This window comes from Triturus cristatus, chromosome 4_1, assembly GCF_964204655.1.
Source record: "Triturus cristatus chromosome 4_1, aTriCri1.1, whole genome shotgun sequence".
NCBI lineage: Eukaryota > Metazoa > Chordata > Amphibia > Caudata > Salamandridae > Triturus > Triturus cristatus.
The window spans coordinates 385,762,532-385,789,613 of record NC_140585.1 but is presented as its reverse complement, the minus strand read 5'-3'; the positions used below and the strand labels follow the sequence as shown (position 1 = coordinate 385,789,613).

Here is a 27,082-nt window from a genome sequence, read left to right as displayed (position 1 = left end):
TCGGTGGGTTGGGGAGTGCTGCCTAGGGCGGGGGGCCACCAGGAGTCGTCCCATGCGGTGGGGGTGGGGCCGAGGATGAGGACCTCCGTCTTGTCGACGTTCAGTTTCAGGCGGCTGTCTGTCATCCAGTTCGCCACTTCCTTCATTCCTTCATGAAGTCTGGTCCTAGCTGAGGTGGGGTTGTTTGTGAGTGATAAGATGAGCTGGGTGTCGTCGGCGTATGATATAAGGTCCAGTCCGTGTTTGCGTGCGATGTTCGCCAGGGGGGTCATGTAGATGTTGAAGAGAGTGGGGCTGAGGGAGGATCCTTGAGGTACGCCGCAGATGATCTCCGTGGCTGTGGATCTGAAGGGAGGCAGGCGGACTCTCTGAGTCCTTCCGGAGAGGAAGGAGATGATCCATTCAAGGGCCTTGCCTCTGATGCCGGCGTTGCTGAGGCGTCGTATCAGGGTGCGGTGGCAGACCGTGTCGAAGGCTGCGGAGAGGTCCAGGAGTACGAGGGCCACGGTCTCACCCTTGTCGGTCAGGGCTCTGATGTCGTCCGTGGGTGCGATTAGGGCGGTTTCGGTGCTGTGGTTGGTCCTGAAACCGAACTGTGTGGGGTCGAGGGAGTCGTTGGTTTCCAGGGCGTTGGAGAGTTGAGTGTTGACAATTTTCTCAATCACTTTGGCGGGGAACGGCAGGAGAGAGATGGGCCGGAAGTTTTTGAGTTCGTTGGGGTCTGCTGTGGGTTTCTTTAAGAGGGCGTTGAGCTCTGCGTGTTTCCAGCTCTCCGGGAAGGTGGCGGTGGTGAGGGAGGCGTTGATGACATCTCGGAGGTGCGGTGCGATGATGTCGTCGGCTTTGTTATAGATGTGGTGCGGGCAGGGGTCCGATGGGGATCCGGAGTGGATCGAGTTCATGACGCGGGTGGTCTCCTCGGTGGTGGTTGGGCTCCAGGTGAGGATGGTGGTGATGTCGGTAGCCGGTTCCGGGGGAGGGTTCGTGTCGTGGTCGGGAAGCTGTTGTATATGTCGGTGATCTTGTGGTGGAAGAAGGTCGCGAGGGAGTCGCAGAGGTCCTGTGATGGGGGGATGGAGTTGTTTTCTGCGTCCGGGTTGGAGAGCTCTTTGACGATGCCAAATAGTTCCTTGCTGTTGTGGGCGTTTTTGTCAAGTCTGTTCCGGTAGGCTGTTTTTCGTGCGGCGCGGAGGCGTTGGTGGTGTTGGCGGGTGGCGTCCTTGAGAGCTGACATGTTCTCTTCGGTCGGGTTGAGGCGCCACGTCTTCTCGCGGGCGCGGCATTCTTTCTTGGAGTCCTTGAGGTCGGGGGTGAACCAGGAGTTTTTCTTGTGGTTGTTGGTGCTGGCTTGAGTTTTCAGGGGGGCCAGGAGGTCGGCGCAGTCGGAGATCCAGTTGGTGAGGTTGTTGGCGGCTTCGTTTGGGTCGGTGGTGCTGGTGGGTCGGTTCTGGGAGAGGGTTGATGCGAGCTGATCCGTGGTGATACGAGTCCAGTGTCTTCTTGGTGGTTGCTGGGTGTGGTGGTGCACAGTGGTCTTCTTGAAGATGAAGTGGACGCAGCTGTGGTCCGACCAGGTGAGTTCGGTGGTGTGGCTGAAGGTGATGTGTTTGCTGGAGGAGAAGATGGGGTCGAGAGTGTGTCCGGCGTAGTGGGTGGGTGTGTTGACTAGCTGATTCAGTCCCAGGTTGGTGAGGTTGTCCAGTAAGGCGGTGGTGTTGTTGTCGGTGAGGTTCTCCAGGTGAAAGTTGAGGTCTCCTAGGAGGATGTAATCGGTGGACGAGAGTGCGTGAGGGGTGACGAAGTCTGCGATGTCTTCGCTGAACTTGGTGCGGGGTCCTGGTGGTCTGTACATGAGGGTGCCTCTGAGGGTGGTCTTGGGGTCGCTGTGGATCGTGAAGTGGAGATGTTCGGCGTCGGGGAGTGAGTTGTCGGTGTCGGTTGAGATGCGGATGGAGTTTTTGTGTGCGATGGCGATGCCTCCTCCGATGCGGTTGGTGCGGTCTTTCCGGATGATTTTGTAGCCGTCGGGGATGGCTATGGCGATGTCGGGTGCCGAGGAGAGATTCATCCAGGTCTCGGTGAGGAAGGCGATGTCCGGGTTCGTAGAGTTGATGAGGTTCCACAGTTCGATGGCGTGCCTGTGGATGGATCGGGTGTTGACCAGGATGCAGTGGAGATTGCTTCCGGGGGAGTTGTTCTTGACGGGAGCGGTGTTGGTCAGTGGGCAGGTGAAGTGACAGTTGTTGCAGGTGAAGGGTCCGTGGGTCTGTTTAGGGTGGGCGCGGTAGCAGCCCGGAGTGCGGCCGGGGTTGAGGTTGACGGAGTCGTAGGTCAGGCGGGGGGCGCGGGGGCCAGGGGTTCGGGCGCTGAGCGCGGGCCAGGCGCGGACGGGCGCAGACGGGCTTGCCTTAGGCGCGCCAGCAGCGCGCCCGCTGCGCGCGTCCGCTGCGCGGCCTCACAGCGGCCGCCATTTAAGGGGTAGCCGGGGAGGCGGGGTCAGCTGGGAGGCGGGAGGAGGGCGGGTAGGGGAAAAAAGCGGCAAAAAAGCGGCGGCGGGAAAAAGGCTCCGAAGGCGAGGAGGCCTAGAAAAATGAAAAAGGCGCAGAAAAACAGGAAAAACGAGGGGGAGACGGCGGGAGGGCAAGGGGGACGGCACTCAGGAGATGCAGGCACTCGGGGATACAGAAGGAAACCAGGGGAGCGCGATCACACAACACAGGCACTCGGGGATACAGAAGGAAACCAGGGGAGCGCGATCACACAGCACAGGCACTCGGGGATACAGAAGGAAAAAAAGGGGAGCGCGAACGCAGACAAGCGGCAACACAGGCACTCGGGGCACAGGCAGCGATGCAGGCAAAAGGAGAAGTCAGAACAGGGGATCTGGTGGCGCTGTGATGACAAAACATATATACATTAATCAAAATCTAATCGGCAAGTGCACAGTTTTAGATGATTTTTTCCATAAAGCCAGTACCTGCAAAGAAATATCCGTAACCAGCAAATGTAGCTCGCCCCTTTTTTCAAATTTCCCAAGTCAATCTGTTAAAACCCACTTCCACAGAGAAAAACCTCAATTAACTGAAGGGAGTGTAGTTATCAATTTGTTTCTCACAAGCATTTTCTGAGGCTGGAAATATTGGAGTGTGAGGGAGCTGTTGCTACCTAGCTGAGTGTTGAGACAACAGACTAAATGAATTAAATTATTATAGATATAAGTTTTTGAGACACAGAATTGAAGTGGAATGCGAGTCTTTACTTCCAAGCAGAAGCAACACTCGATATTAAATGACATTTGGAATATTTTCAATGTTCTAAAGCTCAATAATCGTAACAGGTTAGTGAACAATCCTGACTTTTCTAAATTTCATGAATAACAAACATTTCTTTGTGTGTTATAAAGCTATTAACAATTTCTGGCTCCGTTTCTTTTAATTGTCATACAAAATGTTTATTAGTTTAGAAAATGGAGCCGACTGCAAAAACGTTATAATACCGTATTTTAATTTCAAACGCTGGTCTTGCCTTCTAGCATGCTTAACGTGAACCAACAAGCCTAACTTTTATCAAAACAGTTGAGTTTGATTTCTGGTGACTACAGAAAGTAGACTCAATATCTGCTACTCGGATACACTCCAATTCCCTTTGTTCAAGGGATATGGTCTTAAACCACATACTTTTCTTTTGTAGTCTTGAGTTTTCCACTTCTGGGAAAGATGAACTCCATGAACCTCTGCTGATGAGCTTCACGTGAAATGGTGTACATGTTAATTGCTTCTCTGGTAGCATGTCTGCAACAAATTCTCCAACGCTGCATATAATGCTGTGATGTCACAAGGGCCCGGATACCAAGCTTTGCCGCAACATCAAGGGTCTCATTAGGTAGAGCTCAGCGGACATTAAGATCAGCTGTAGTTTATTAGTGAAACTGAGAAGTGGATTGCATAGTGAAAGTTGCTGGATTTTGCCACATACTGGAAAGGCCTTATGAGGCACAGAACAATCTACATTAGTGGCTAGAGGGATGCTCAGTTTAGCAATGTTTATGGTAACTCGTAACTTCTCCATATTCAGTTTACAGCCTCATAGAATCCCTGTGGTTAACCCTCAGTGATGTGGTGGAAGGGGAAAAGCGTAACTACTGAAGGGCGTGGTGCATTCATGGTTGCTTGAACAGTGTCCGTCACTAAAAGAGTCATCGCCTTGCTATATCTGCATTTGCACATGGATGACTAGGTGGCACATAGGATGTACAAATGGTTAGATTCATAAACCACCATTTTGTATGTGTAGCTGGCGCGACCATCATTTTGTCACAGACAAAATATAAAAAGATAAGAAACTTGGTGAAGTAAGACCACCCGTCAGAACCCTCTATTACTGATAATAGAAATACGTCAACAGCTGAAGTAATGAAAAGATGAGCAGCCAGGAAGGAAATATAGCATGTAAAAACTATGTTCAAGAAGAAAAGGAAACAAATAAATACAATAAGCACTGAATAATCAGGGTACCATCCAGTGATCCCTCCTAAGGATATTAAAGATTAATCTTTAAAGGTATTTTTAGTTTTTCCCTTACCAATGGAAAACAAATGATAATATTAATATCAAATTCTGACGTTGTCCCTCGATTTCATATTTGGTCTAGTTATTGTAACGTGGTCAGCGCAAGTGATGGCTTCTCTTGCAGGCTGTAACATTCACAAAGGCTGTGAAGCTATTCCTGCCTCTCTACTGAGTTCTGAAAACATCAGATTGGTATTTTACATGAAGTAAATGAAGAACTAAGATACTGTACCTTCTGCTGGCACTTGGGGCACATCCATACCCCCTTAGGTGCAGACTTGAGTGGAGGATCCACACAGTTTAGGTGATACGCCTTTGGGCAAATGCTACATGGCTGCAAATTACTTCCACGTTTACATGTTGAACAATGTCGGTCATGAGTGATGTCCTCCTGAAAAAAAGAGTTTTTTGGCGTTAGTTCAGTTATCCTATATATTCTGACTACCACACAGGCCCAATTCTCAGAGACGGAACCGAGTAATCTGTTCTGATATTTTACTCCAATGTAAAAACAAAGGCGTACAACAATATGTTCACAACACAAACTGATCGTAATGAAGCAAAGATGGACTATTGGGAATTAATAACCAGCAATTCTTCAGGGTGATCGCCCAGAGTCAATGGACTACAGTCAGTGACCACCAAACAGGCTACATGTATAAATCTACAGCATGCCTTTTGTCATGTCTGGCCACATTAGAGATGGTTGAACATGAATCCCGTGCTCTGCTTCGCTGCATCAGTGGGCATAAAAGAGATACAATGAGTAACGTCCACTCATCTCTCAGCATCTCTCAGCGATGCCACAAAAATGACATGCCAATTATGATATGTTCAATGAGTCTTCAGGCATGAAGTGAATGGAATCATAGCGTCCCCCTGCTGAGTGCCAGGACCGTGAGGTTTCAGAAGTAGTCATAGATTTGTTGCTAAGTGGCTCCAGACTTCACTAACAGGATTTGCTGCTTAGACAATGTTGGTAACAACCACATGGTGAATCTGACCAGAGGTATGACGTGTGACGTGTGACCTGACCAACTGTGGTGTGCATTGCAGAATACCATGGACAGGATCTGGCTATTCTAAACATTAAAGATTGGGCCCATCTCTGTCACTGACATTACTACTACCGACTGTGCCTTAAGAATGTCTTCAGAAGATGTTGCATTAAACGTTATCACTAGTGGTAAAAGTTAACTAAGCAAGAAAATGAGGGTAAAACGTTTTTCACTGAACCTTGTGAGCTACGGAGAATATAAAGGCACATTTACATCGCAATTTGTTCAAGAACTGAACAGTGGGAATTAATATACATACCCCCATGGGCACTGCGGGGTCAGGAGGTGTCCCCCCCCCGCCCCCACCCACCATCAGGTGATAGACGGTTTCCCCCGGGTTTGCCCTACATAATGGATGGACACAGGAAGACCACGTGGTGCTCCCTGCAAACACTGTCAACATTAAGACCAGCTCAATTCTGGTCTGTCTGGACAATAGTTGTTGATAATATCGAATTGGTATTCAGCCTCAGCCACCCCGCAACGAGACCACTCTCGCCCCTTTGATAATAATGGCAGACCGGTACGTCAAGTAGCAGGAGGTTCCTGAAGGCAGAGACCACGCCCATCACTCCTGAAATGTGCATGACGGGATGCCAGATCATGTCCAGTGGTAGCCATACGCACTCCAAAGCAGCATCTGTCGGCCCATTCATAGAGTGTGCTTTCCATAGCTACCAAACCGCAAGCGTGAAAATGGGCTCGCCTCGACTCCAAAAGGAGGGCATGCTATTTCAAATGTTTATAACTTCTAGCAACCAGGTCAGCAATTTGGATTGTGCCCCACTATCCTGACAGAACTGACAAACGTAAACAAGCCACTAGTGAGTTTGGTTGGTTTCCTGTCTGTATACTGCCTGTCAGAGTTCTACAGAGTTGAAACTATGACTACTTGAGCACGACTGATTGGGAATGAGCGTCAGTGCTTATACTGATGCTGGCATTGACACGTCTGAAATACATACATTGCTATTACTAGCACAGACTCAACAATTCACGTGACCACAACAAACATGTACTGTATCTCACAGGCAGTAATATGCAAAGCTTGCCCAACATACCTTCCAACAGAGATCCTCATTTGCTAGCACATGAAAGAAGGGCAAACAATATGTTAGTGGGCAACAGAAGCATAGTGAATGACAGCTGTCAGGTATGCGATTTTAGTAACAAGGCAATGAAATGCAAATTGTTATCCCTCAAGTTGTGCAAACAGAAACAGTCAGTGGAGATGATGCATATATACATTTTACAGTATGCTGTGAAAAGGCTGTTTTAAGAAACATGATCAGATGGATGTACAGTGAAAGACCAGCGAACCGTAAACAGATCTTCTAGGTTCTTGCATCACTCAAAATTACCCAAAAGTAACTCATTGTTAAAGGAAAGCTCTGCAGCCTATTGAACTTCTATTAACTTGTTCCTTGATTTAGCATATATATGTGTTCTATTCAATGCAGTTTGTCTCTTCTACAAGGCAGAGTTTATGATTTTGGAAGCGTCCATTTCATATAAGATATATAAACCGTGACTGCCCTACCAGTTAACAGACAGGCGTTCATAGTCTATACAAACTTAGCACTGAAGTAATCAGCACTAACATCTTGGCCTAGTTTAACAACTGAATTCAAGAATAAACACAGGTATAGCGTTGGCCACCTTCCTTTTACTTTACTCAATGCATGTTTTGTTTCATTATGTTTTTTGTAAACCTTTATTGTTTGGGAAGGTGCTGGGATCAGATTAATCTACCAAATAATTGACTAAAAGTAAAAATATTTTTTGGTTTCTACAAACACAAAATGCCATAGTAGCCCATGGCAATAAAGGAAATTACGTTGTGTGTGTATGTTCTCTTTGTGAAAGGGCAGAATGTCGTCGCGCACAGTCAGTGGCGGCTCGCATAGGGCGTGCTGCGGTGCGGAGGGGTGGGGGAGGAGCAGTAGTAAATTCGGACATACAACGGAACGGAGGAAAGTAAATTACGTTCCTCCGAATGTCCGAGTTTACTACCCCCTACCCTGCCCCTCCCACGCCCCGCAGCACGCCCTATGCGAGCCATCACTGCGCACAGTGACTCAAAGGTAAACAGTGGATGAAGTGGGCTGCCCATTACCCCATGTTGTATGCTGTATTGGTCAAAAGAAAAATTTGACTGACAAAATAACAGACCAGCAGATGAAGAGAGCTGGCTGCAAAAACCCCTATACGTATATTTTATATTCTTTTTTTGTAAAATCAGAAGGTGTTGGCCAACGCAGACTTAATCAGACATATAATTTACAACTTTCCATTCATGTGTTGCAATATGCAGGTTCACTTGTAATAGAGTGTTCTATTGAAGGTGCTTCATCACAAACCTGATTTTTCACGTCCAGCAAGTTACATGATTTGCAAAAGGAAAACATGCCATGTAATGCCAAAAACACAATCCTTGGGGTGAGGGGCAGAGGGGTATACACAAGGCAAAGTACATGCATGCTGAGTGGCATCTTGCAATGCACTGAGAAACAAATACTCTAAACACACCAAGGTTGTGGGCATGCATGCACCGCTCACCTTTTTCAGAAAAGAATAACGGACTATACAGGTAACTGGATGCGAGGCGTTTCCGCTACAAAGGAAGGAAAGATGAAAATGTATATTTACATTAAATTTAAAAGCAGATCAGGAAGACAAAAAACTCCTGTTACTTCAGTATCTTCTCTGTAAATACATACATTGATGCATGCATTAAAAGCTTCTTTTGATATTATTGCTGTGGATGTTCACTGTGTATGCAACATGCTCCACAATGGCTGCCAATGCTATTTTCATCATTCAGGTGTCAGATCACTAACTCATCAACATTATTAGGTTGTGTTGTTCTTCCATATTGTGTTGTCTGTCTATGAAAATAACAGTTTATATGTACTGCAGCGTCACCATGTCGTATGGTGTGTGTGTGTGTGTGTATGTTAGTGTATTACAAGGAGAAATTTCACTGAGGGATTAAGGAGATCATGAACCAAGAGTCGCATGGCAGGCTTTGTCATTTATAAGGAGCCAACATTTAAAGGCCTTTTTAAAAGTGTTTTTGTGCGCAGAAGTACAACTCAGATTGGCATCTATGCTCCTAAATTGGATTTGGCCGCTCGGAAATTCCACCCGTTAGGAAGAAATACTGTGTCAGCAAATCTAGTAGTAAGGACAGGATTTAGAGTGGCATTTCTGGGTGCATGTAACAACAAAAGTTACTGAATACTTGTAGACTCGAATGTTTAGAGTTTTGCCAGCTATATGTAGGTAAATATCACTCTCTAAAACAGCTAAACATCTGTTCCAGTCAAAAGCAGGAATAAAAGCATTTTTGGAGTGGAGATTGGTAAAGAAACTGACATGATATTCAGACATATATGTTTATATATTTCTGGGAATGTGACAGTAGCAAGTTACCATCAGCAGTCCCATGAGGAATTCTGTAATTTGAGGGAGTAATCATGGATCCAGTAAATTTACTCCAAATCAACGCCAAAGTCTGCAAGAGCAAAGTTCCAACTTTTGAAATAAACTTTTATGAACCAGTCACACCGTTTCCATATACAGGGCTGCAAGCTCGCTTACAGCAGGTTTTAACATTCTTTTGGGGAATATAGTGCACTGCTGGCTAAAACCTCTTTTAAGAACAGCATGGATTGAAGAGTGGGTGATACTGTGTCCAGGATTACAGATACCAAGGGTGTCATTATTACTGGGTCTTGGCATTACTGTGGAATTGTCTAGTACAAAAAGAGGGAAACAAGAAGAAAGAGGTGCTTTTTCTCTGATTTCCTCATGCAAACCTATAATTGCAGTATTTGTCCATTGACACAGTGCTTCGGGTTGGACTTTGACCTGGATTATTTGTCCTTAGTACATGTGCTAGATTACCGCATTCAGGCATACGACCTGTGGTAGTTCTGCACCCTTTGTAACTGCAGATGAGAAAGTCCCTCCTGTTCCCAGCCCATCAGGAATTTTGGGCCAATCATAAAAAGCGGTATCTGAAAGGGCAGTACCTGACTTATGTTTAGTTAAGCAGTAATGGAATACATGATTAGGCTACATAGAGAAATCACAGACTGGTGACAAAGGAAGTCGAATAGCGGTACTTACTAAATGGAACACATTTACTGCTGAAGAGAAAGGTCTTTATTAAATTCTATTGCTGAGTGTGTGGCTGTGAGTAGACAGCATAATTGGCAACGCGGCATATTACACAGCCATTATGACTATCGGAATGAAGGAGAAACGGAAGCAGAGCAGACAATTGTTACAGCATGAGATGTGACAGGAGACAGATCTAGTGCCCCAAATGAGTGCCCCCTCAACCTTTCAGACAGCAGGCTATAATTAACACAAGATGATAAAAGGCTACTCTCTTAATTGGGATTGAAACCTTGACCCCAGATAAGTAACTAAACAACCCTGCCTCTCTCATCCGACCTACCAAGTACCAATTTTGTCAGCGCAGCTGTCTATAAGACTTGTTGGTACCAATTCTTCAAACTATACTTAAAGTGGGCTTTGGCTCTGCTTCTAGGAGTACTTTTCTCTTACCTCATTCCTGATTGGTGTATCATTCCGTCTCCTATGGAGTGCTTGCATTAAAATGCACTTGGGAATGTTTTACATCTCAAAGGTACCTGTACCACTACACTTTAAATTCTTTATCATATACAAACATTTTATGCAGAAAGCAATCGCTGTCTGTTTGTATTTTCACGCAGTGGCCTTTTTAATAGTTTACTCAGGACTCAACATGCAATTGGTTTTGTCAATGCTTTTTAATTTCGCAGCCCTCAGGTAAGAGACTCTTCTGAAAACATTGACTGGAAAGGCCGTCTGATGAGCAATGCTGGTCATTGCACAGCACCATGTCTTATCCTAGCGGATATCAGCTCAAGGAAAAGAGCCGCCTGTGCCCGGATTAGGAGTGGAATTCTGCCCTGTTCAGTCCTGAGTGGGCTGCTTTCCCTCACCCGTAATGGAAACAACAGGCCACACATTTTCACCAGCCTAAAAATCCAGCCACCAAAATTGCTTAGGGAGCAGGCCGAGCTGCACTGGAGCCAAGACCCGTTTTCCTGCCACACCTTCTATGGAATGGAAGGGCAAAGAGTGCGCCACCGTGCCAGGCTCTAGTCTCCCCTGCTCTCACCCCCAGCATCCTTCTTCTTCCTGTGCAGCAGCGTGCCAGCTCACATTTACTGCCTGCTCAAACCAGGTGGCAAATTTGAGCAATAATACCTACAGAAAAGGAATAATAAATACCCTGTGGAATTCGGATAAAAGGTGTCCGCATGGATATCCCCATTAGACGGGGATAAACTCGTACCTGCACTGCACTGGTGGGATGTTACAGCAAGGGACCGGCTTTTACCGTGCGGATTTACCACGCTGCCTGTACCGTAGACCTCGCTGGAGAGAAACACAGGGCCGCCAGAGTGGGGGGCGTGTCTTCTGTCCTCTCTGTGCACTGTTCCAGCTGTGACTGCATCATGCAGCCTTTCTTTATCTCTATCTATTGAAAACAGCTCTTTATCTGGATTGTAACTCAACCCCCCGCGTGCACTTCCTCCCATCTCAAGCATCCAGCGTAAACCATACTCCTTCAGAGATCGACCACCGCCCATCAGGTTCCAATGGTGCAGTACCTCCGGTTCCAGAAGTCCGCTGTAGGCTGGGTTTGCTGTGCTTCTTCGCTTTCTTTCCTGCCGCTTGCTTTGGATTTCTGTAACCATGGAGACAAACAATGCATCTTTCTCATTATAAAAGTGAAGGAAAAGGGAGATCCTCTGGGCATTGGGCTCATTACAAGTTCCTAAACCATCAGCAAGTTGCAGATCTTTACTACGACCTGCAGCCCCCAAACTTGTGATGCTAAAAATAATAGGCTGCCTGTGACCTAAACACAAGTTTGCGCAGCTAATTACACTGTATATCACGGTTCTGTTATAAAACAAGCATTTCACCACACTGGGATCAATGACCATAAAACATTATGATGCTATTCACCAACACATCAAATCTTGACAATGCCCAAGAAGGCGTAGATAGCATAGCATTTCAAATCTACGCCATTGAACAGGAAGCAACTACGTCAATACTGACAATTACAGTTTCAAATATTAAAAGTGCATATTAGGACAAGTGCCATATTCTAATACACCTTTGCCACTGCGACATCACCCACAACCATGTAGATGACCACCAAACAAAACAAGCATTGGCATAGCCAATAGGTCTTGCTTTTGGGACCTTATAAGTATTTAGTTATGCAGCACAATATCCTTGGTGCAACAATATCAACTGTTGCGTGGCTAAACACTTATAAGGTTCCAAAAGCGAGACATATTGGCTATGCCAATGCTTGTCTTACTACTTACCGGCCTACCAGATGCCATCCTGGTGCAGTTAAGGACCTTATGCCATGCAGTAATTCGTCTCATCCGATCACGTTTCAAAAGAAATGCACCTTATTTCTCTCACAAGGAGAGCTATATTGCTTGGCAGCATATATTCTTCTCAAAATATAATGTATCATGGTCAAGGTGATGAAATCTAAGAAAGTGAGCTATATTACCATCACACCATCTATGGTCTCTAGATCAGAATACTGAGCCACGCACTGGCATCAGAAATATAGAAATCAAAGAAAGAACAGGGAGCAAGCATCCTTTCTATATGCACACAGACTCTGGAACACGCTCTCTAGGGTTCTATGACTGTTGCTTTCTCTCTAATAATCCACTCAGGGCCTCAAATACCAGCAATTCTTAACCAATCTGCATCAACTAGCTAGGACTTTTGCCATCTACCTCTGCCACTTGGTTATGAATGTCCACGGGCTCTGCGAACTTGCATGTCACCCGTGTATCCTATGTGATTGTGTATGCACTGTAAAACAAGGTAAAAAAAAAATTGAAGAGCAGAAAATAACCAACAGGGCTAGCAAAAAAATAGAGGGCTTGAAAAACACACAGGGGTGATAAAAAGTGGCAATGAAACGGGAGGCCAAATACAGCCGAAAGAGCACGTCGATTGCAGGCGGGGAATCGAAAGACACTGAAACAAAGAAAAAAAAATCACAGGCTGTATGAGGTAGAAAAGTACACATCGATTAGAGCGGACGAACATTCACGTTGGTTCACTAACAATGGGAGCGATGAGTCACATGTGGTCTTTTGTAGACAGTTACGTGTGCGGGCTTCTTTTGGGACTTTTCCCTCTCGCTGTTTGCCCTTGTTTTTGCATCCTGACCTGGCAACACTGGGGGTGAAATTATGGGAACAAAATGGCGGCTGTGTGAGGAGTGAAACGGAGAAGGCCGGTGGTTACTGGGGCCAGGGCTGCTGTAGGTTCAAATGGCCGTTTCTGACATAGACAGGTAAGGAGTGTAAGAGGCGAGCTGCTGCTGGAGGTTGAAAGTGGCGCAGGAGGTCAGTTTCTAACACAGACAGGTAAGGAGTGTAAGAGGCGAGCTGTAGGTTTGAAGGGCGGGCGACAGTAGAGCACTGTGCTGGCTTAGGACTGAGGGTGAAAGGAGCATAGGAGGACTGTCCAACGGGCGCGTAGGTGATGTGCAGTTAGGTCAGAATGTATGTACGGGTAGTCATTGCGATCGCGATCACTCTCAAAGCGAAAGTGATTGCGATCGCAATGCGCACGGCAGCGGGGGGAGGGGTGGCGATGGGGCTGAAGGCTGACGCAGGAAAGGCAGATGGCTGGGCGAGAAGGGAGGGGGGAATGCGGGGAGCAGCTGTGGGCGTGCACGCCATCGTGCACTGTAGCTTGTCACCAGCACAAAAATGTTGGTAGCATTTTCTAAACCCACCTACTAAATGTCTCGCCAGACCAACGCATGTGCTGGGTCAGGCGAGACCTAATAAGGTGAAAGTGGTGATTTTAAATCTAGGGTTGGTTTACTTTCCTGGTAATACTCCATACAGAAGTATATCCCTCTGCCCACAACAGTACTATCTACTTAAAAATAAAACACAACACCAAACAGAATGCAATGGACCGTACCCTCCCCAAATAGCCATCACCTAGACCACAACGGCAGTAACCATAACAATCACAACAGAATACATTACACAGAAAACTGCACATTCGTTCAAAAAAGCAGAGCGATACCATATAAATATATTTCACTGTACTCGCAGCACTTTTCACAAATGTATACAGCATATCGCACAAACACAACACAGAAATTCCCAACACATAGCAAACACCCCACAGTTAGGCACATACTATTAATTGGGCAAAATATACCCAAACTGATACACATTTGAGACAATACGCTACAAACACTGCTATTCAATATGAGACAACATTTCAAATACATTCACAACATCTTTCACATACAGTAAATTCTTTGGTACCTCTATCACAACATTAGCCGACTACAGTGGTGAACACACGTTTTTGAGGGCACCTTCTACGTTAAATAACCTACGAGACCCAAGAAGCAATAAATTGTGTGTCGAAAGTAACACAAATACTTAGTTTTGTTTTGCACTAATCTGTTTCCAAATATAAACAGTGACATCAGTAGGTATCTGGAGTAGCAGAAATGAACCGAGATACACCAGGCCAGTCACACATAACTACTACTTTGTGATACTTTTAAAATGGTGGTTTGGTGTTTTTGCTAAAAAAGCTATGATTAGCTGTAGTGTTTTTTCTCTAAATATTTTTACTTTTAATTTCTGTGAGAGTCATTGTGCAGGTAAGCACAGGATCCCATTCACAATTTGTAGCTCTTTGTCCCTTTATTCTAATTCTTCAAAAACTTGGCACGGCAGGAATGGAAAAGCTAGCCAGGTTCATAAAGCAGGGCAGAAATCTAAGAGTTGCACAACTTGGGGCCAGCCCGAAGCACTCCAGCAGCTCTACAAGTTCACTACAAGAGTGGCAAGAAACAGACCCTGTGGACCTAGTTCCACTACGGGAAGACACTGCTGAGATTTGCATTTGTGGACTACAGGTTACACTTTCGTGTCCGCCGGCTAACTTAATGTCGGAGCCAGATGCAAGGTAGGGCAGGGAGGGAGAGTTGGGAGATGGGGCAGTGCTTAATTTGATCGGGCGGTTTCCGGTGCTCACAACCAGCACTTACTCATCAACACCGGCGCTTATAATGATCACCAGTTAAGGACATATTCATTTATGGTAGGCACGGGAAGATTACATGATTTGCCCAGAAGCACAGGATGTTGAGCCGACGCAGAGACTCAAACCTGATCCCTCAGCACTGTAGTTGGCAGCTCTTGCCATTAGGCCACATCCTCTCCCCACTTTCATGGTTAGTAGTTAGTTCAGTTTTAGGCGGTGCTAACAGGAGAAATGGGCTGGTGCAAGCTGCCTCCTGACGAGAGCCCCGGCACTTCTTCTTCTTCTTTTTTTTTTTACAAATCAACTACTGAGAGGGAGTGGATGTGATAGAGGACAGACAGGAGTACTCAACTGAAAGGGCGATCAAATGAGGTTCAAGGGATTCTTCTTTGAGCAGGCTGTGGCTCGGTTCTGGGCAAACCTATTGAATTGTGATACAGATTTTGTAGTCAATTCATATGAATATATGGACCCCTGCAGCACAGGTATGGAGGGAAGAGAGCGGCACTGCAGTTGAAGAAGGCAGGTAGAGAGAAAGACATATTGTCAAAAAAACACTTATGGAGAAAGAGACGGAGCGCAAAAGAAGAAACGGGGAGATTGAAAGAAAAGGTGGAAAACCTACAGAGAGAGAAAGAAAAAGACTGTGATGAAGAAAGTGAATGAGAGAGGCAGAGATACAGAATTAAAAGTAGTAATCAAAGAGCTAGAGAAAGTTGCAGTTAGAGAGAAAGAAGGTAAATCGGAACAGAAATAAGGACTAGAGAAAGTATAGCGGAAGAAGATAAATGAGGTTGGGGGAGAGGTATAAAATGAAAATCAGATACTGAAGTATAGAGGCAAAAGAGGCGCAAAGAACCTCCCTTCAGGAGGAAGACAGACACAGGCAAAGAAAGAACACCTAACAGTGCCTTGAGGGTGTTCTCAACTGGAATGTATGCAAGGGTTCCTGTTTACTGGCGTTCACTGCGTCCTAAAGCACAAATGTCATGTCCAAAACAACCAGAAAGCCACACCAGTTCATCAAACACCTAAGCAAGACCCCTGGAGGTTTGTGATCTTGTTTCAGCAGGGAAAGCCTCATAATAAGGAGCGGCCTCATAGTCAGGGCCATTGTGGTTATACGATTGTGCGGACGTGGTGATTTTAGCATAATTGTAGATTTGCTATATTTGCCACGTAATCCACCATCTGCTGCATAATCTGCAGATTTTACCCCAAAAAACTTTTGCTTCTAGCTCAAATGGTTCAAATGTTACTATAAACGCAGCGGCAGAGGCTGCCGCACAGTGGAAGGTGCTTTGCAAAGGATGACTGGTCACCTTTCGGTAGCTTATTGCTATATTTAGGCGTTTAACTGCTACTAATGAGATGCAACTAAAGCCCGGACAATGTTAATGAGTTTAAAAAAGGCAAAACAATGAATTAATACTATCACCAAACATCACACATAATGTGCCTTTTCTTGCTGCATAATTTACTCCACCCTGCCGGATACTTTGGCCCTCCCCTGCTGCATAATTCCAGCGGCCCTGCTCGCAGTTCAACATTTGCTACACAGAATGCAGATGTCAGCATAAGGAAAATGTAATGATGACACATGAAGATTTACACTAAAAGATGCCTGGAAATTCAAATGCAGCTGAGGACGCTCAGCAAAATGTTTTCCTGCCCTCCCTTCACTTGTTAATCACACCCTTCAGACCTAAAAAGCTATTCATTCTTCTACAGTTCGTGGGCCAAAAACATCAAAGATGACGGGTCACGGTGTGAATGTACCTACAGTGCTTTATCTACAGAAAGACACCAGTGAGATACATTAGCAGCAAGGCATGAAAAAATAAATGTGTGATGAATATACAGATCTAAATTATTAAACCTCTTGGGAAAATGTCAATATTCCCTATTATTCAATTACATTTTCTTGAACATTTTAAAGTTTTGCTGGTCAAAGTGTTTCATTTTGCATCATTATGCAGCTTTTTTTCAAAGGTATGATGACTTGATTATATGCATTTATGTGGTTTTTGTATAGCACAAACCTAACAAAGGCAGCGGAGTGCCGTACAGGGTTAATAGCTCAGAGAAAAGCATTGAGCAAACAAAAGGGGCAGCTGGGTTCAGAGAGCACAAAAGAATGGTGCGGTAATATGTTCTTTAAAGAGGCCCGTCTTCAGCTCCTTCCTAATTTGGTGCAGTCGTTATGGATACAGGGATGTGGTAACAGAACCGTCATGGATCGATGGAGTAGATGAGTTGACTTGTTTTTTTTCTTTTTTGCACTTCTTAATCTCTGGTCTGATGGTGTCCTGGTTAGGGTTATGGAGAGAGCCACCGATGGTGGTGAGCTCATCAACTAGGTAGTTGTGTCTGCCGATTGTAATTGTAGGTGAAGCAGTTGGCTTTTAAGAATGCGCATGTCTGCAAGATGAACCAATGGAGTTCCATCATAGTGGGGGAAATGTGGTCATAGTGCTTCGGGCTCCTTATTAGTTGTGCTGCGGTGAGTAGAATGCCTCAATCGGGTGGAAAGGAGGAGGAGGGCTTGATTGGGAGTTTGGAGGTTTCTTTCTGGGAGCAACAGTTTCACTTTCTTTTGTAGAGATAGCTGGAACCACACCATTTTGGTTTTCTTACCAGTGCGTTACACTAAAGGTAAGTTTCGAGTCCAAGTTGAATCTAAGTGACTTAGCCATTGCTAAAAGTTGTGGTTCAAGTCTGTCCAGGATTATTATTTCAGATGAACTGGAAGTGCCTTATAGGAGACACTTTAATATACATTTGTAGCTGGCATACACAAATAATTCTGCTGAGGTGCTATTTATTGACATGAGTTTATTAAGTGGTAATTCAAGCAACCTCACCTTGTATCACACAGTTTAAATACCACATTAACCTCCAAGGGCAGCTCTAACCATAGTTGACATGGACAGAATGAAAGTGGTACAGCATTTATACTAAACATTGCGTACATATAGTTAGCTGTGTGTTGCGGTGGGGCAACTTATTTCATTGATATGTTACAGAAAAAAGCACATTTGAAAGGCAGAATGTATTACAGAGGCCAGTTGTAAGAGAAATGCCTTTCTGTATTAATGGTAGGCAATTCAATTGATGAATAATATTTTGTATTCATCAGTTGGATATACATGGTTGTTTTGATTAATATGGACATCAGCATTTTTTAAAGCAAAGGAATTCGAGTTGTATTAATATCTGAAGATGATAAAATGTGATAGTAAATAAACAATGGAAAACAGTCTGATCCGTGAATTACCTTACACAAGAGTGTGGAATTGCTATAGCCCCAACTCTCAGGATATATTGTTACGGGTCAAGGACAACAAGTGTTCATGTTTGTTTTGCCCTTGGGTCAAGTAGGCCCAACCCCCGGCAGCACAAACCCTTTGGCTGCTAGTTTACAGTACCACATTATGGATCAGGGAAGGGACTTGTCTGCAGTTAAGGTAATATTTGTGTCCATATGTTAATGCTGTTTTAACTTGTATTTATGGTTCATTAATACAAAGCTTTTATTATTAGTGTGAGTGCTCTAAGGAAATGTTGGAAGCTCAGACTGCACTGCTGACAGTGGTCCCAGTATAAAAATGTGTTAGATGCAAATATTTTCAGAAACTTGAAAACAAGATTAATTAGTCTTTTCTTTCAAAATAAAATGTTCACAAAAAAATGCAAACAGGAAATAAAACGTATTATGAAACTACTGTGAAAATTTTAGGTACCATTTCTTTGAAGCATTAGCTAGTAAAATGTTAATCCATGCTAGTATTCCCCAAAAATATTTAGAATGGAAAATCAGGGCAACCAGTTTCAAGAAAATTGTGTAAAACATGAAAATAAATCATTGGCAACGTTAATAGGTCTGACATGGGTGGTTAGCCTTTTGGTTTGTCAATGTGTGTCTTGTTTTGACATGGTTTTATAAAACTTCATTGAAGTGGGAGCTGCCAGGCACTCACCATTATAACAGACATTGACTTAAAGCAATTATAGGATCTGGTCTAAAAAACACACCATTGCCACCGTAGACCCTCGCACTGAACAAAACTACTTTGTGTGCCGATATGCTCCTTGCGAAAGAACAAATTGATGTCACTCACAGTGAAGCTTTAATAAAAACAAAAGGTCTTAGTTAACTGAAGCCCTAATTACGGGCCCAATTCTGTCACAAAAGTGCACCCTAGGTAAATGTCCTTACAGTAGTGCAGATTTATGGCTTTCATGAATTCACAATAATTTATAGAAGTAGACCAGGAAATCATACTCCTAGAAAATATTTGGCAATTGCATTTTAGCACGAGCAAATATGCATGTGTAGATTTGCTGATATGAAAATCTGTTGAGTGTTTACAAGTTCACTTTCTCTTCAACCACTTTTTTCCCAACTCTGGAAGAAGTTTTACTTCTGCCCTTGTGAGGAGTAAATTTTTCAACATTTCTCAATATGGGGAAAGATTAGAGAAGAGCTGGTGTAAACCCCTAAAACATTTAAGTTAGTAGGTTTGCATGGACTCAAAAGCACATTCCAACCCTGGAACTATTACTTAACACCACCTCCAGTCCCAGTATTTAGATCTGTGGAAAGGTGGCAAAATAGGGAAATTGCTAGAACTGAAACCCTAATATATTATTAGCCATGGCATAATAGGAGAGGCTATTCTCAGAAATCTTATTTACAGGACAAGTAGATTTATGAAGCAACCTGTCCCGCTGCCCTGCCTTACCTCCTGCCATATACCACAAAAATACCCTCTTCCATGCTTTGCAATTCAATCACTCCAATTGCATCATTTTGTCCTAGCTTACCAAATACGTCTAGTGGCCCTGTGAGTCTCCATCTGTTAAGACCAGAGTAGTGGCGAAAATTTGTGACCGAGAATACTTGTAGCTACTGGCCATTCAAGGGAGAGGAGAATTCCACAGCCATCTTTGTCTTTTTTCTGATTTACCTACGTGTATATATAGGATATCATGTCCCTACAAAAAAACATCAAAGGTGCTCAACTGTGGCTTCCAGGTTAAGCGGTAGACTAGCCTATTTTACTCCATAAAACAAAACCTATAAAGCACTTTCAATTACACAAGGAAGTACACATGATGAAAATGACTAGCAGTGTAGCACTCTTTCAGCCATAACCACATGCGAAAAGAGGAACCAAGAAGGCAAACGCTTATTTACTGAGAATCACTGGAGGCAGATACACATACAAGTGCGAGGCATTTTTTGGTTAATACTGCTAAATCCACACAAGTTGCAAATGTGTGGATAGGATTGCTAATGCCAGTCTACAAATGTGAACACAATCTATATTAAATGTAAAGGAAATCTGAGCACTGAGCATGGCTGGGAATAATACATGAAGCTTAGCTTACCTTCCAAGTGCTCTGTTGTTACCAGGCCAAGTGCAACCATGAAGGCAATTTTCTAAACAGAAAGAATACAATGAACATATTAAAAACATTTTGTATACTTCCTTGGAACAAATTCATCAATGAACTAAAAATTATTTATATTGATATATTTCTAACAATAATTAAATCAATGCAGTACTAAGTGCACATTTTTCTTAATTGCGGTAATTCCATTCCGCATGAAGCATACAAGTTAAACAAATGACAATGTCACAATCATAAATAGTTCCAGGACAGCAGAAAAGATAATACACATGTCTAATAGAAAGTAAAGGTGTGCTCCGAACAGCAGGCTACGTATTCACAACCGGTGTTCACACGAGCCGTCTGTAGTCCTGCAAGGGAGTTTTGAGCATGTGGTTTAATAATCTAAAATGGATTCACCTCAGTTTTAAAAGGACCAGGCAGATTTACTTGTGTGTGTCTTTCCTTTTTCCTATCCTACAGATTTACAATGTTTTCTTGAGTTCTCAAAGGATTCCAAAGGACTCCTGCAAACCTGTAACAGTCACACCTTCCCGGGAGTACTCCTGCGAAGCAATGAGTGCACAATCCTTGAAAAAAATGTGCATTGCACATTCTAAGAATCTTTTTCACTTTGGCGCCCAAACCGATTGTGGGGGTGTTGGCTCCACATTTCCAAGCTGGATAGGTATATACTTTTGCCAGTGGCACAAATTAATCTCTGACCGTATACAAGGTGTTATCGTGAAGTTAAAAGATTGTGAATACCTAAAAACGCATAGGCTTGTGGGAGTTTGTCAAATTCCAATGGCATGCTTCCTGAAACGCCAACTGCCAGTCACAGGAGCAGATTTACTCCTAAGTACTATTACAGCACACTGGTGTGACATTAAATGTATTTGTGAACTTATAAAGAGAATTTGCTCTTGTAACTCAAGAAATCTGCACATTTAGGTTAAACCTAGGAATCAAATGTCTGTGTGAATGGTGCCCATAGTTTTACTACTGGGCACACTAACTCTAAAAGACAGGGGCTTTATTACAATCACAGTTTTATTTCTCAATTACCACATAATCTGATAGGCACACCATTTCTAAATGTAATCATACTTGCTTCAGAATGTAAAATGTAGCTTAAATACATTGCATGTGGCTAAAGATGTGTAGGTCTTCAGATTCTCTCCAGTGACAGGTTAAAGCCTAGGATGAATTCTCTCAGTATATGGATTATGCAAGGTGACTGTACACTTTTCCTCTTAAGTTGTACATGTCTGATAGCCGAGACCATCTGCTAGGTTTATCAATCATAGCTGCCCAAGTATGCAGGTATGATAGAACGTCATTCCACTCTATATATATTCAGTTTAATCAAATATATACCTAAAATGGACCGCACTGATGTATAGCTTGAGTACTGTTGGAATAGTTCAGTCCCGTGAATAAGCTATACATACAGGCCTTTGCGACTTATGCTGGGCGATTGTACAGTGGCAAACTCCCAGACACACCAAACGTAGTACATTTACTGTATAACTGGTCTCCTCCCGGTCATTCGAGTCACGTGATGTCTGGTGTCACAAGGAAGGCGCTGTGTTTATCATTCACGGTACAATAAGCATCACATTGCCTTGATTCTTTAACCTTCAAACGTAGCAAACATTTAATGTTTCACACAATATACCTTCTTTCAACTGCATCTGCCCATTTTCTCTGATGTCAAAATGTGCTTGTAGTACCATATAATACACAGGAGACTGCAATCTCTGTATAAAATCTGTGTCTAATTTCCTTATTAAATTTAAGTTGTGACGTCTCTAGTTACTAGTAATAACGAAGTCTCATAGCTGCTCAACTCAACTGTAAGTCATTAGGGTTGAGTTGTGATTCCATAATACCTGCTGACAGATCCAACAGCCAAGGTAAAAGGCAGGCCACAGACCATAATTACAGCTGCAGTTCAAAAGAATGAAAATGAAAACTAACTTTTCCTTCTTCTGATCTTTTTTTCCTAAATGAACAGTGATCAGCAGAAATTAGATATTTATGTCAACATGTTTATTTTTTGCACTGTACGCCATTGCAGTAAATATAGAATCTCTCTGCATGTTTGTACACGTTCTGTTTTTTAATCTGATTTATGTTAAACTTATTCTAATATCTGCTTTTGGTGTGTTTAATTTTCTCCTATACATTCTATTTTTATTGTTTTACCTGTAAACATCCTATCTCTTTAATGTGAAAGAGTAACACACCAATGACTTTGACAATTTGTGGGAAGGGTGATGTTGTGACCATATATTATTAGTAATAAAGTAACTCCTACCTTATATATTATAAGGATATTGCAAGCCACCTCAGAGTTTCATACCTTATAATGGAATACGGGGGATAGACCTTAAATAGCTTATTAAAAGCAAGCAATGATGTCACAATGCCCTGGAATACACGCAGAGGTGGTTTAAACAAACACACAATGAAACAGCATGAAAAAAGTTTGTGTATAAAATGCCGGGTCTGACTTAAAGTGCCAAACATGATACATGGCCCCTGGACCACATCTGAAATTATAAAAACAAGTGAGGTGTGGCGGATAGGGAGAGGTGTGGCACAGCGGCCAGAGCGTCTGACTACGAAGCACGGGGCTTACAGTTCGATCCCAGATACCGGCAGCAGCTCAGCTCAGCATCATGTGACTCTGGGCAATAGCTCACTTAATCTCCCAAGGGCTCCCAGCGCCTTAAAACCCTTAAGGGGGCGATATGTTCATTCATTACCAATAGGAGTTATTTTTATTATTCTTAAGTTAAAGGGACAACAGGTGATTCAATGCATTCGTAATAGTATAAGAGATAAAGTAACCCCAACTGCACAGGAAAAGTACTATGCGTATAGCCTCATGCCTCTATATGTTCATGAAACTTTTTAGTGGCATGCTATATCCTTTATAATGTACAACTAAATGTACTTTATCCCATGCCTACTTTATTAGGAATCCAAAGAAAGTTTATATAATTCTATGATCAACGAGGGTTTCTTAAAATCATGTTGTGAACTAAAGATGACACGATATTTTTAAAGTGCACCACTTATAGTACTAAGTGCAGTTGAGGATTAGTGTGAAAAGCAGACACTCTCATTACTAAAGGGAATACACAGAGCTAAAAAAACAAGTATCAATATACCTCACACCTAGAAGGCATGGTTTAAGGCTGCTAGTGGGTGTCTCAGGAGAACAATTAGAAAAGATGTTTCCCAAGAGCAACAAATGCACAGAACAAGTTCCCAGTAAAGGTGGTGCAGGCACTGAGGCATACTTGAGGCGGGCGATAAAGAATAAATGTGAACAGATAATCCACCATTTGTTGATCTCCTTCTCAGCATTGTGTCCAGGGCTTACAGGGTATGGCTACTTGAAGGGGATTAGTGGGACCTCCATGTACAGAACCCACATAGGGGGGAAGCAGAGAGTCACATTTTCCCTCATTTGCCAAGTGGTGCTACTAATGTGGAGAGTTGGTAGAAAAAATGCTGGAGAAGAGTCCCCCTTGGCCCATCCTCCACCGCAAGGGTAGAAAGGATTTGGGTTATGCAACTGTTCCCCGCTCTAGCTTTGTCACCCAGTGGTCAGTTGCACCACCTACCCAGGACTGTAATTGAATGAGGTTGACATTTCAGATACAAAATTCTACTTCCTATACTTTCGAACAGAAAGATCGTAAAAAATGACAGAATCAGCTTCTTCTGGGCTACGAGATGAACATATGTGATAAGTGAACGACTCAATCAATCGTTCACCCCTTAGGCAAGGATGCAAAATGACCAGAATAACACATTTCAGGGGCACGTCTACTGATGTAAAGGAGGTATGGGAAAGTAAACGTGGCTTTAACAAAGTCTCTATCGCGTACCAGTAACTGTGAATGAATAGTTACAAAACCTCATACCTACAGGATACAAGTTGACACTTTGTGGCCTCAAAGAAATATAGCCTATCGCTACTAAGCAAACCTTACAAAAGTCAGGGAACTCTATATTAAGAGACCATGCCACTGCATGCCAATGCCCTTGGCTTTAGTGTGTATTCACTTGTTCCATCATAAGTGGCAACGGCAGAGACTGCATCCGTTGTGTAAATCCGAGAGAGAAACTGAGGCCAGTAAAAAGGTTAACTTAGTTCCATAGTGTTCTGTTATCGTTTCTTTCAACTCCTGCTTTGTTCACTCTCCATCCTACCCTCCCTTTTCACCTCAGTATTATTTTTATGTCTTGCTCTTGTCTTTCTCCTCTCATTTCATTTTCGCTTTTGGCATCTGGTATTAGTTCTCAGTCCAGTTTTCACTTTATTACGCCCCTCCTTTCACTTTTCTCCACTAATTCTACTCAACTATTCAATCTCCTGCACTCTTGACAATTATTTGTTATGCTTAATGCAGAAATAATCAAATACATTTATACTGTTGTTTGTGACATGGCAGCCCACAAGATTAATAAAGACAGTAACTTGAATGTCTAACTATACATAAAAAGCTAGGGAAAGAAAACAAATTCAAATACTTCGGAACCTTTTTAATGTCCCTTCTCCGTTTGTATTGCCCCTTGTACCTTCTATGGACGTTTTAAAGTGCACGTACAATTAATATTCTTTACATTATTCTATTACCTCTGGATTTTCTTCCCTTTTCTTTCTAGTAACAGTTGTTACATGTGTTGTATCTTCTGGATGCCTTCCGTGTTCCTTCTTGATTTCTACATTGTTTTCCGGCTGTGTCTGAAGTTGAGGTTGAATAATAATTACCTTTAACATGTAAAACATAGCTTTAATTATATGTATTGAAATGCCAAGAAAGATACACATTCCTTATTCCACAAGGTTAATTGTACATATCACGCTACTGTAAAATGACTAAAAAGAATAATCATGTGAACATATTTGATCTCCTTTTTCCTAATTTCACGTTATCTCATATTTTCAGTAATACATATCTGGGTCAAACAATGTTACAATTGTAAACAAGGAACTATTTAAGCACACTCCTCAAACATAAAGAAACACAGAGGGGAGGGCAGAGTAGGGATAACTGAGCATGTGATTACAAGCATAGAGTAGCAGACTGGTAGATGGAAATTGCAGAACAGAACACATCTCAATTACACTACATTTTCAAATTAAATTGGAACAAAAAATAATCTTGATAAATTGTCTTAAGGCAATTACTATTGTTACAAAATAGCAGAAACCCTGATTGAATAAATGATTAATGGTCGTAATTCATAACTTAGCATTGAGTAGATAAATGGCTTTAATATTGCCTATCACTTACTTGAAATAAAATTAATTGATTACAATGAGACGTGGAAGTATTTTCTTGACTTATATGAGTACTTAAACATGACTACCACAATTATTTAAAATGCTTACTGCCTGCTAATTTGAGATACCTCTTGTAAACACTGAGCGCACATAGTTGGCCAGAAAGCTGTTGGGTGGAAGAGATCTTAGCCATCTTAAATACCAACCTCTCACTTGGCCCACACCTGCCTTCTTGCATCAGCCTAGGTCTGCCTTGGACTAGGCCTGACTGCTTGCTTTAGCACTGTGCTGTTGTGGTATTCTTTCTGAAGGCAGTTATACCTCAGGCAGCACTCAGAAAACATCCATGGTTGAAATATTATTTGTATGGTACTCTGAGTACTTGAATCCAGAGGGCCTGTACTCGTACGGTGTGTGTGCTAAATTGGCCTGAAGGTGAGTTTGGTTTCAAGGGAGTTCATGTTCAATTAGACGATGTTACTTGTGACACTAAATGTGTGAATACTGATGGCCCTGTTACTTTACCTCAGGCACTTACAGTTATAAGTGAGGTATAACGGTAGGTTTTTAAGCTCATACTAGTTTAGGTGAATTCTGCTCTGCACCACAAACTGAGGGCTGAGACAAGCACAATATTGGAGCAGTGCAGGCACTCAGTTCCTGCTTATTCAGTCAGTGAGCTGTCTGTATAGCTAGCACTCCCATAGCGCTCAAGCACCTTCTGTTAATAGTGGCTTGAACTGTGCAACGACTGTGCCCATAGCACAAAGCGTCTTTGCATTTGCAAAGATGCTAGCAAATCACAAAGATGCTAGCAAATCAGACGCATACATTACAATGATTACTGTAAACAGGGCTTTAAAGGGGATACAAAAAACTGGGGGTGCTCTAAAAGGGGCGTGGCAAACCTCTTAAAGTGGTCTGGCCAATCCAATTAGGGGCGTGGCCTAAATAATGAGAACTAGCATTCTGTGCTGCTGCAATATAATGGTGCAATTGTTGATGCACATTTTGGCTAGCCCTAGAGGACGGGTTCCCTTCCTCAACACTGAATTGTTTACAGCATGGTAACATAAGGACTTTTTTCATCTCTGCATCGACTACAACCAAAATAGGCTAAAATATGTCACTAACATTAATAAACAATGCTCACAGTAGGGATGTGGAGTATAACAGTATTTACACATGCCACTATTCCTCACTGCACCAACTAGGATTCAGTTTTGTGATTTTCTGGCAGGACCACTGAAATGATGCGATTCTGCATCGCTTTCTGCATAATTGTGGATTTGCTTAATTTGCTACTTAGACTTAGTCATCTGATGCATAATCTGTGGATTGTAACCTAAAAGTGTGTTTCTAATTCAAAAGGATTAAAAGGTATTAAAGATGTAGTCACACGTCTTGCCGTGAGGAGGACAGCCCACTGCAAATGGTGACTACTCACCTTTAAATTCCTTGTTAGTGTATTTCCGTGGTAAACTGGATGAAGTGAAATTTTTGCCCAGACAGTAATCATGTGTAGAAAATGGGCCAAATTAGGCCAAATAATCTGCCATTTCTTGCAACAGAATTTATTCAACCCTGCCGCATAATTTTGGTACTTTCCT

At 43.0% G+C, this 27,082-nt stretch overlaps 1 protein-coding gene across 3 annotated transcripts in view; it reads right to left on the bottom strand.

Moving 5' to 3' along the window:
- The window catches only part of PHF21B (PHD finger protein 21B), a 326,879-nt gene that overhangs the window by 15,064 nt on the left and 284,733 nt on the right, over positions 1-27,082 (bottom strand). For 2 of the 3 annotated variants that reach the window (XM_085652440.1, XM_085652438.1), the window contains 6 exons: positions 24,822-24,956; positions 20,159-20,210; positions 11,302-11,378; positions 8,186-8,240; positions 6,688-6,710; positions 4,801-4,959 (listed from right to left, as the gene is read on the bottom strand). In XM_085652440.1, the coding sequence (XP_085508566.1) occupies positions 4,801-4,959; positions 6,688-6,710; positions 8,186-8,240; positions 11,302-11,378; positions 20,159-20,210; positions 24,822-24,956 (501 nt within the window). The remainder of the gene's footprint in view (positions 1-4,800; positions 4,960-6,687; positions 6,711-8,185; positions 8,241-11,301; positions 11,379-20,158; positions 20,211-24,821; positions 24,957-27,082) is intronic. The other variant, XM_085652439.1, reaches the window with a different exon arrangement.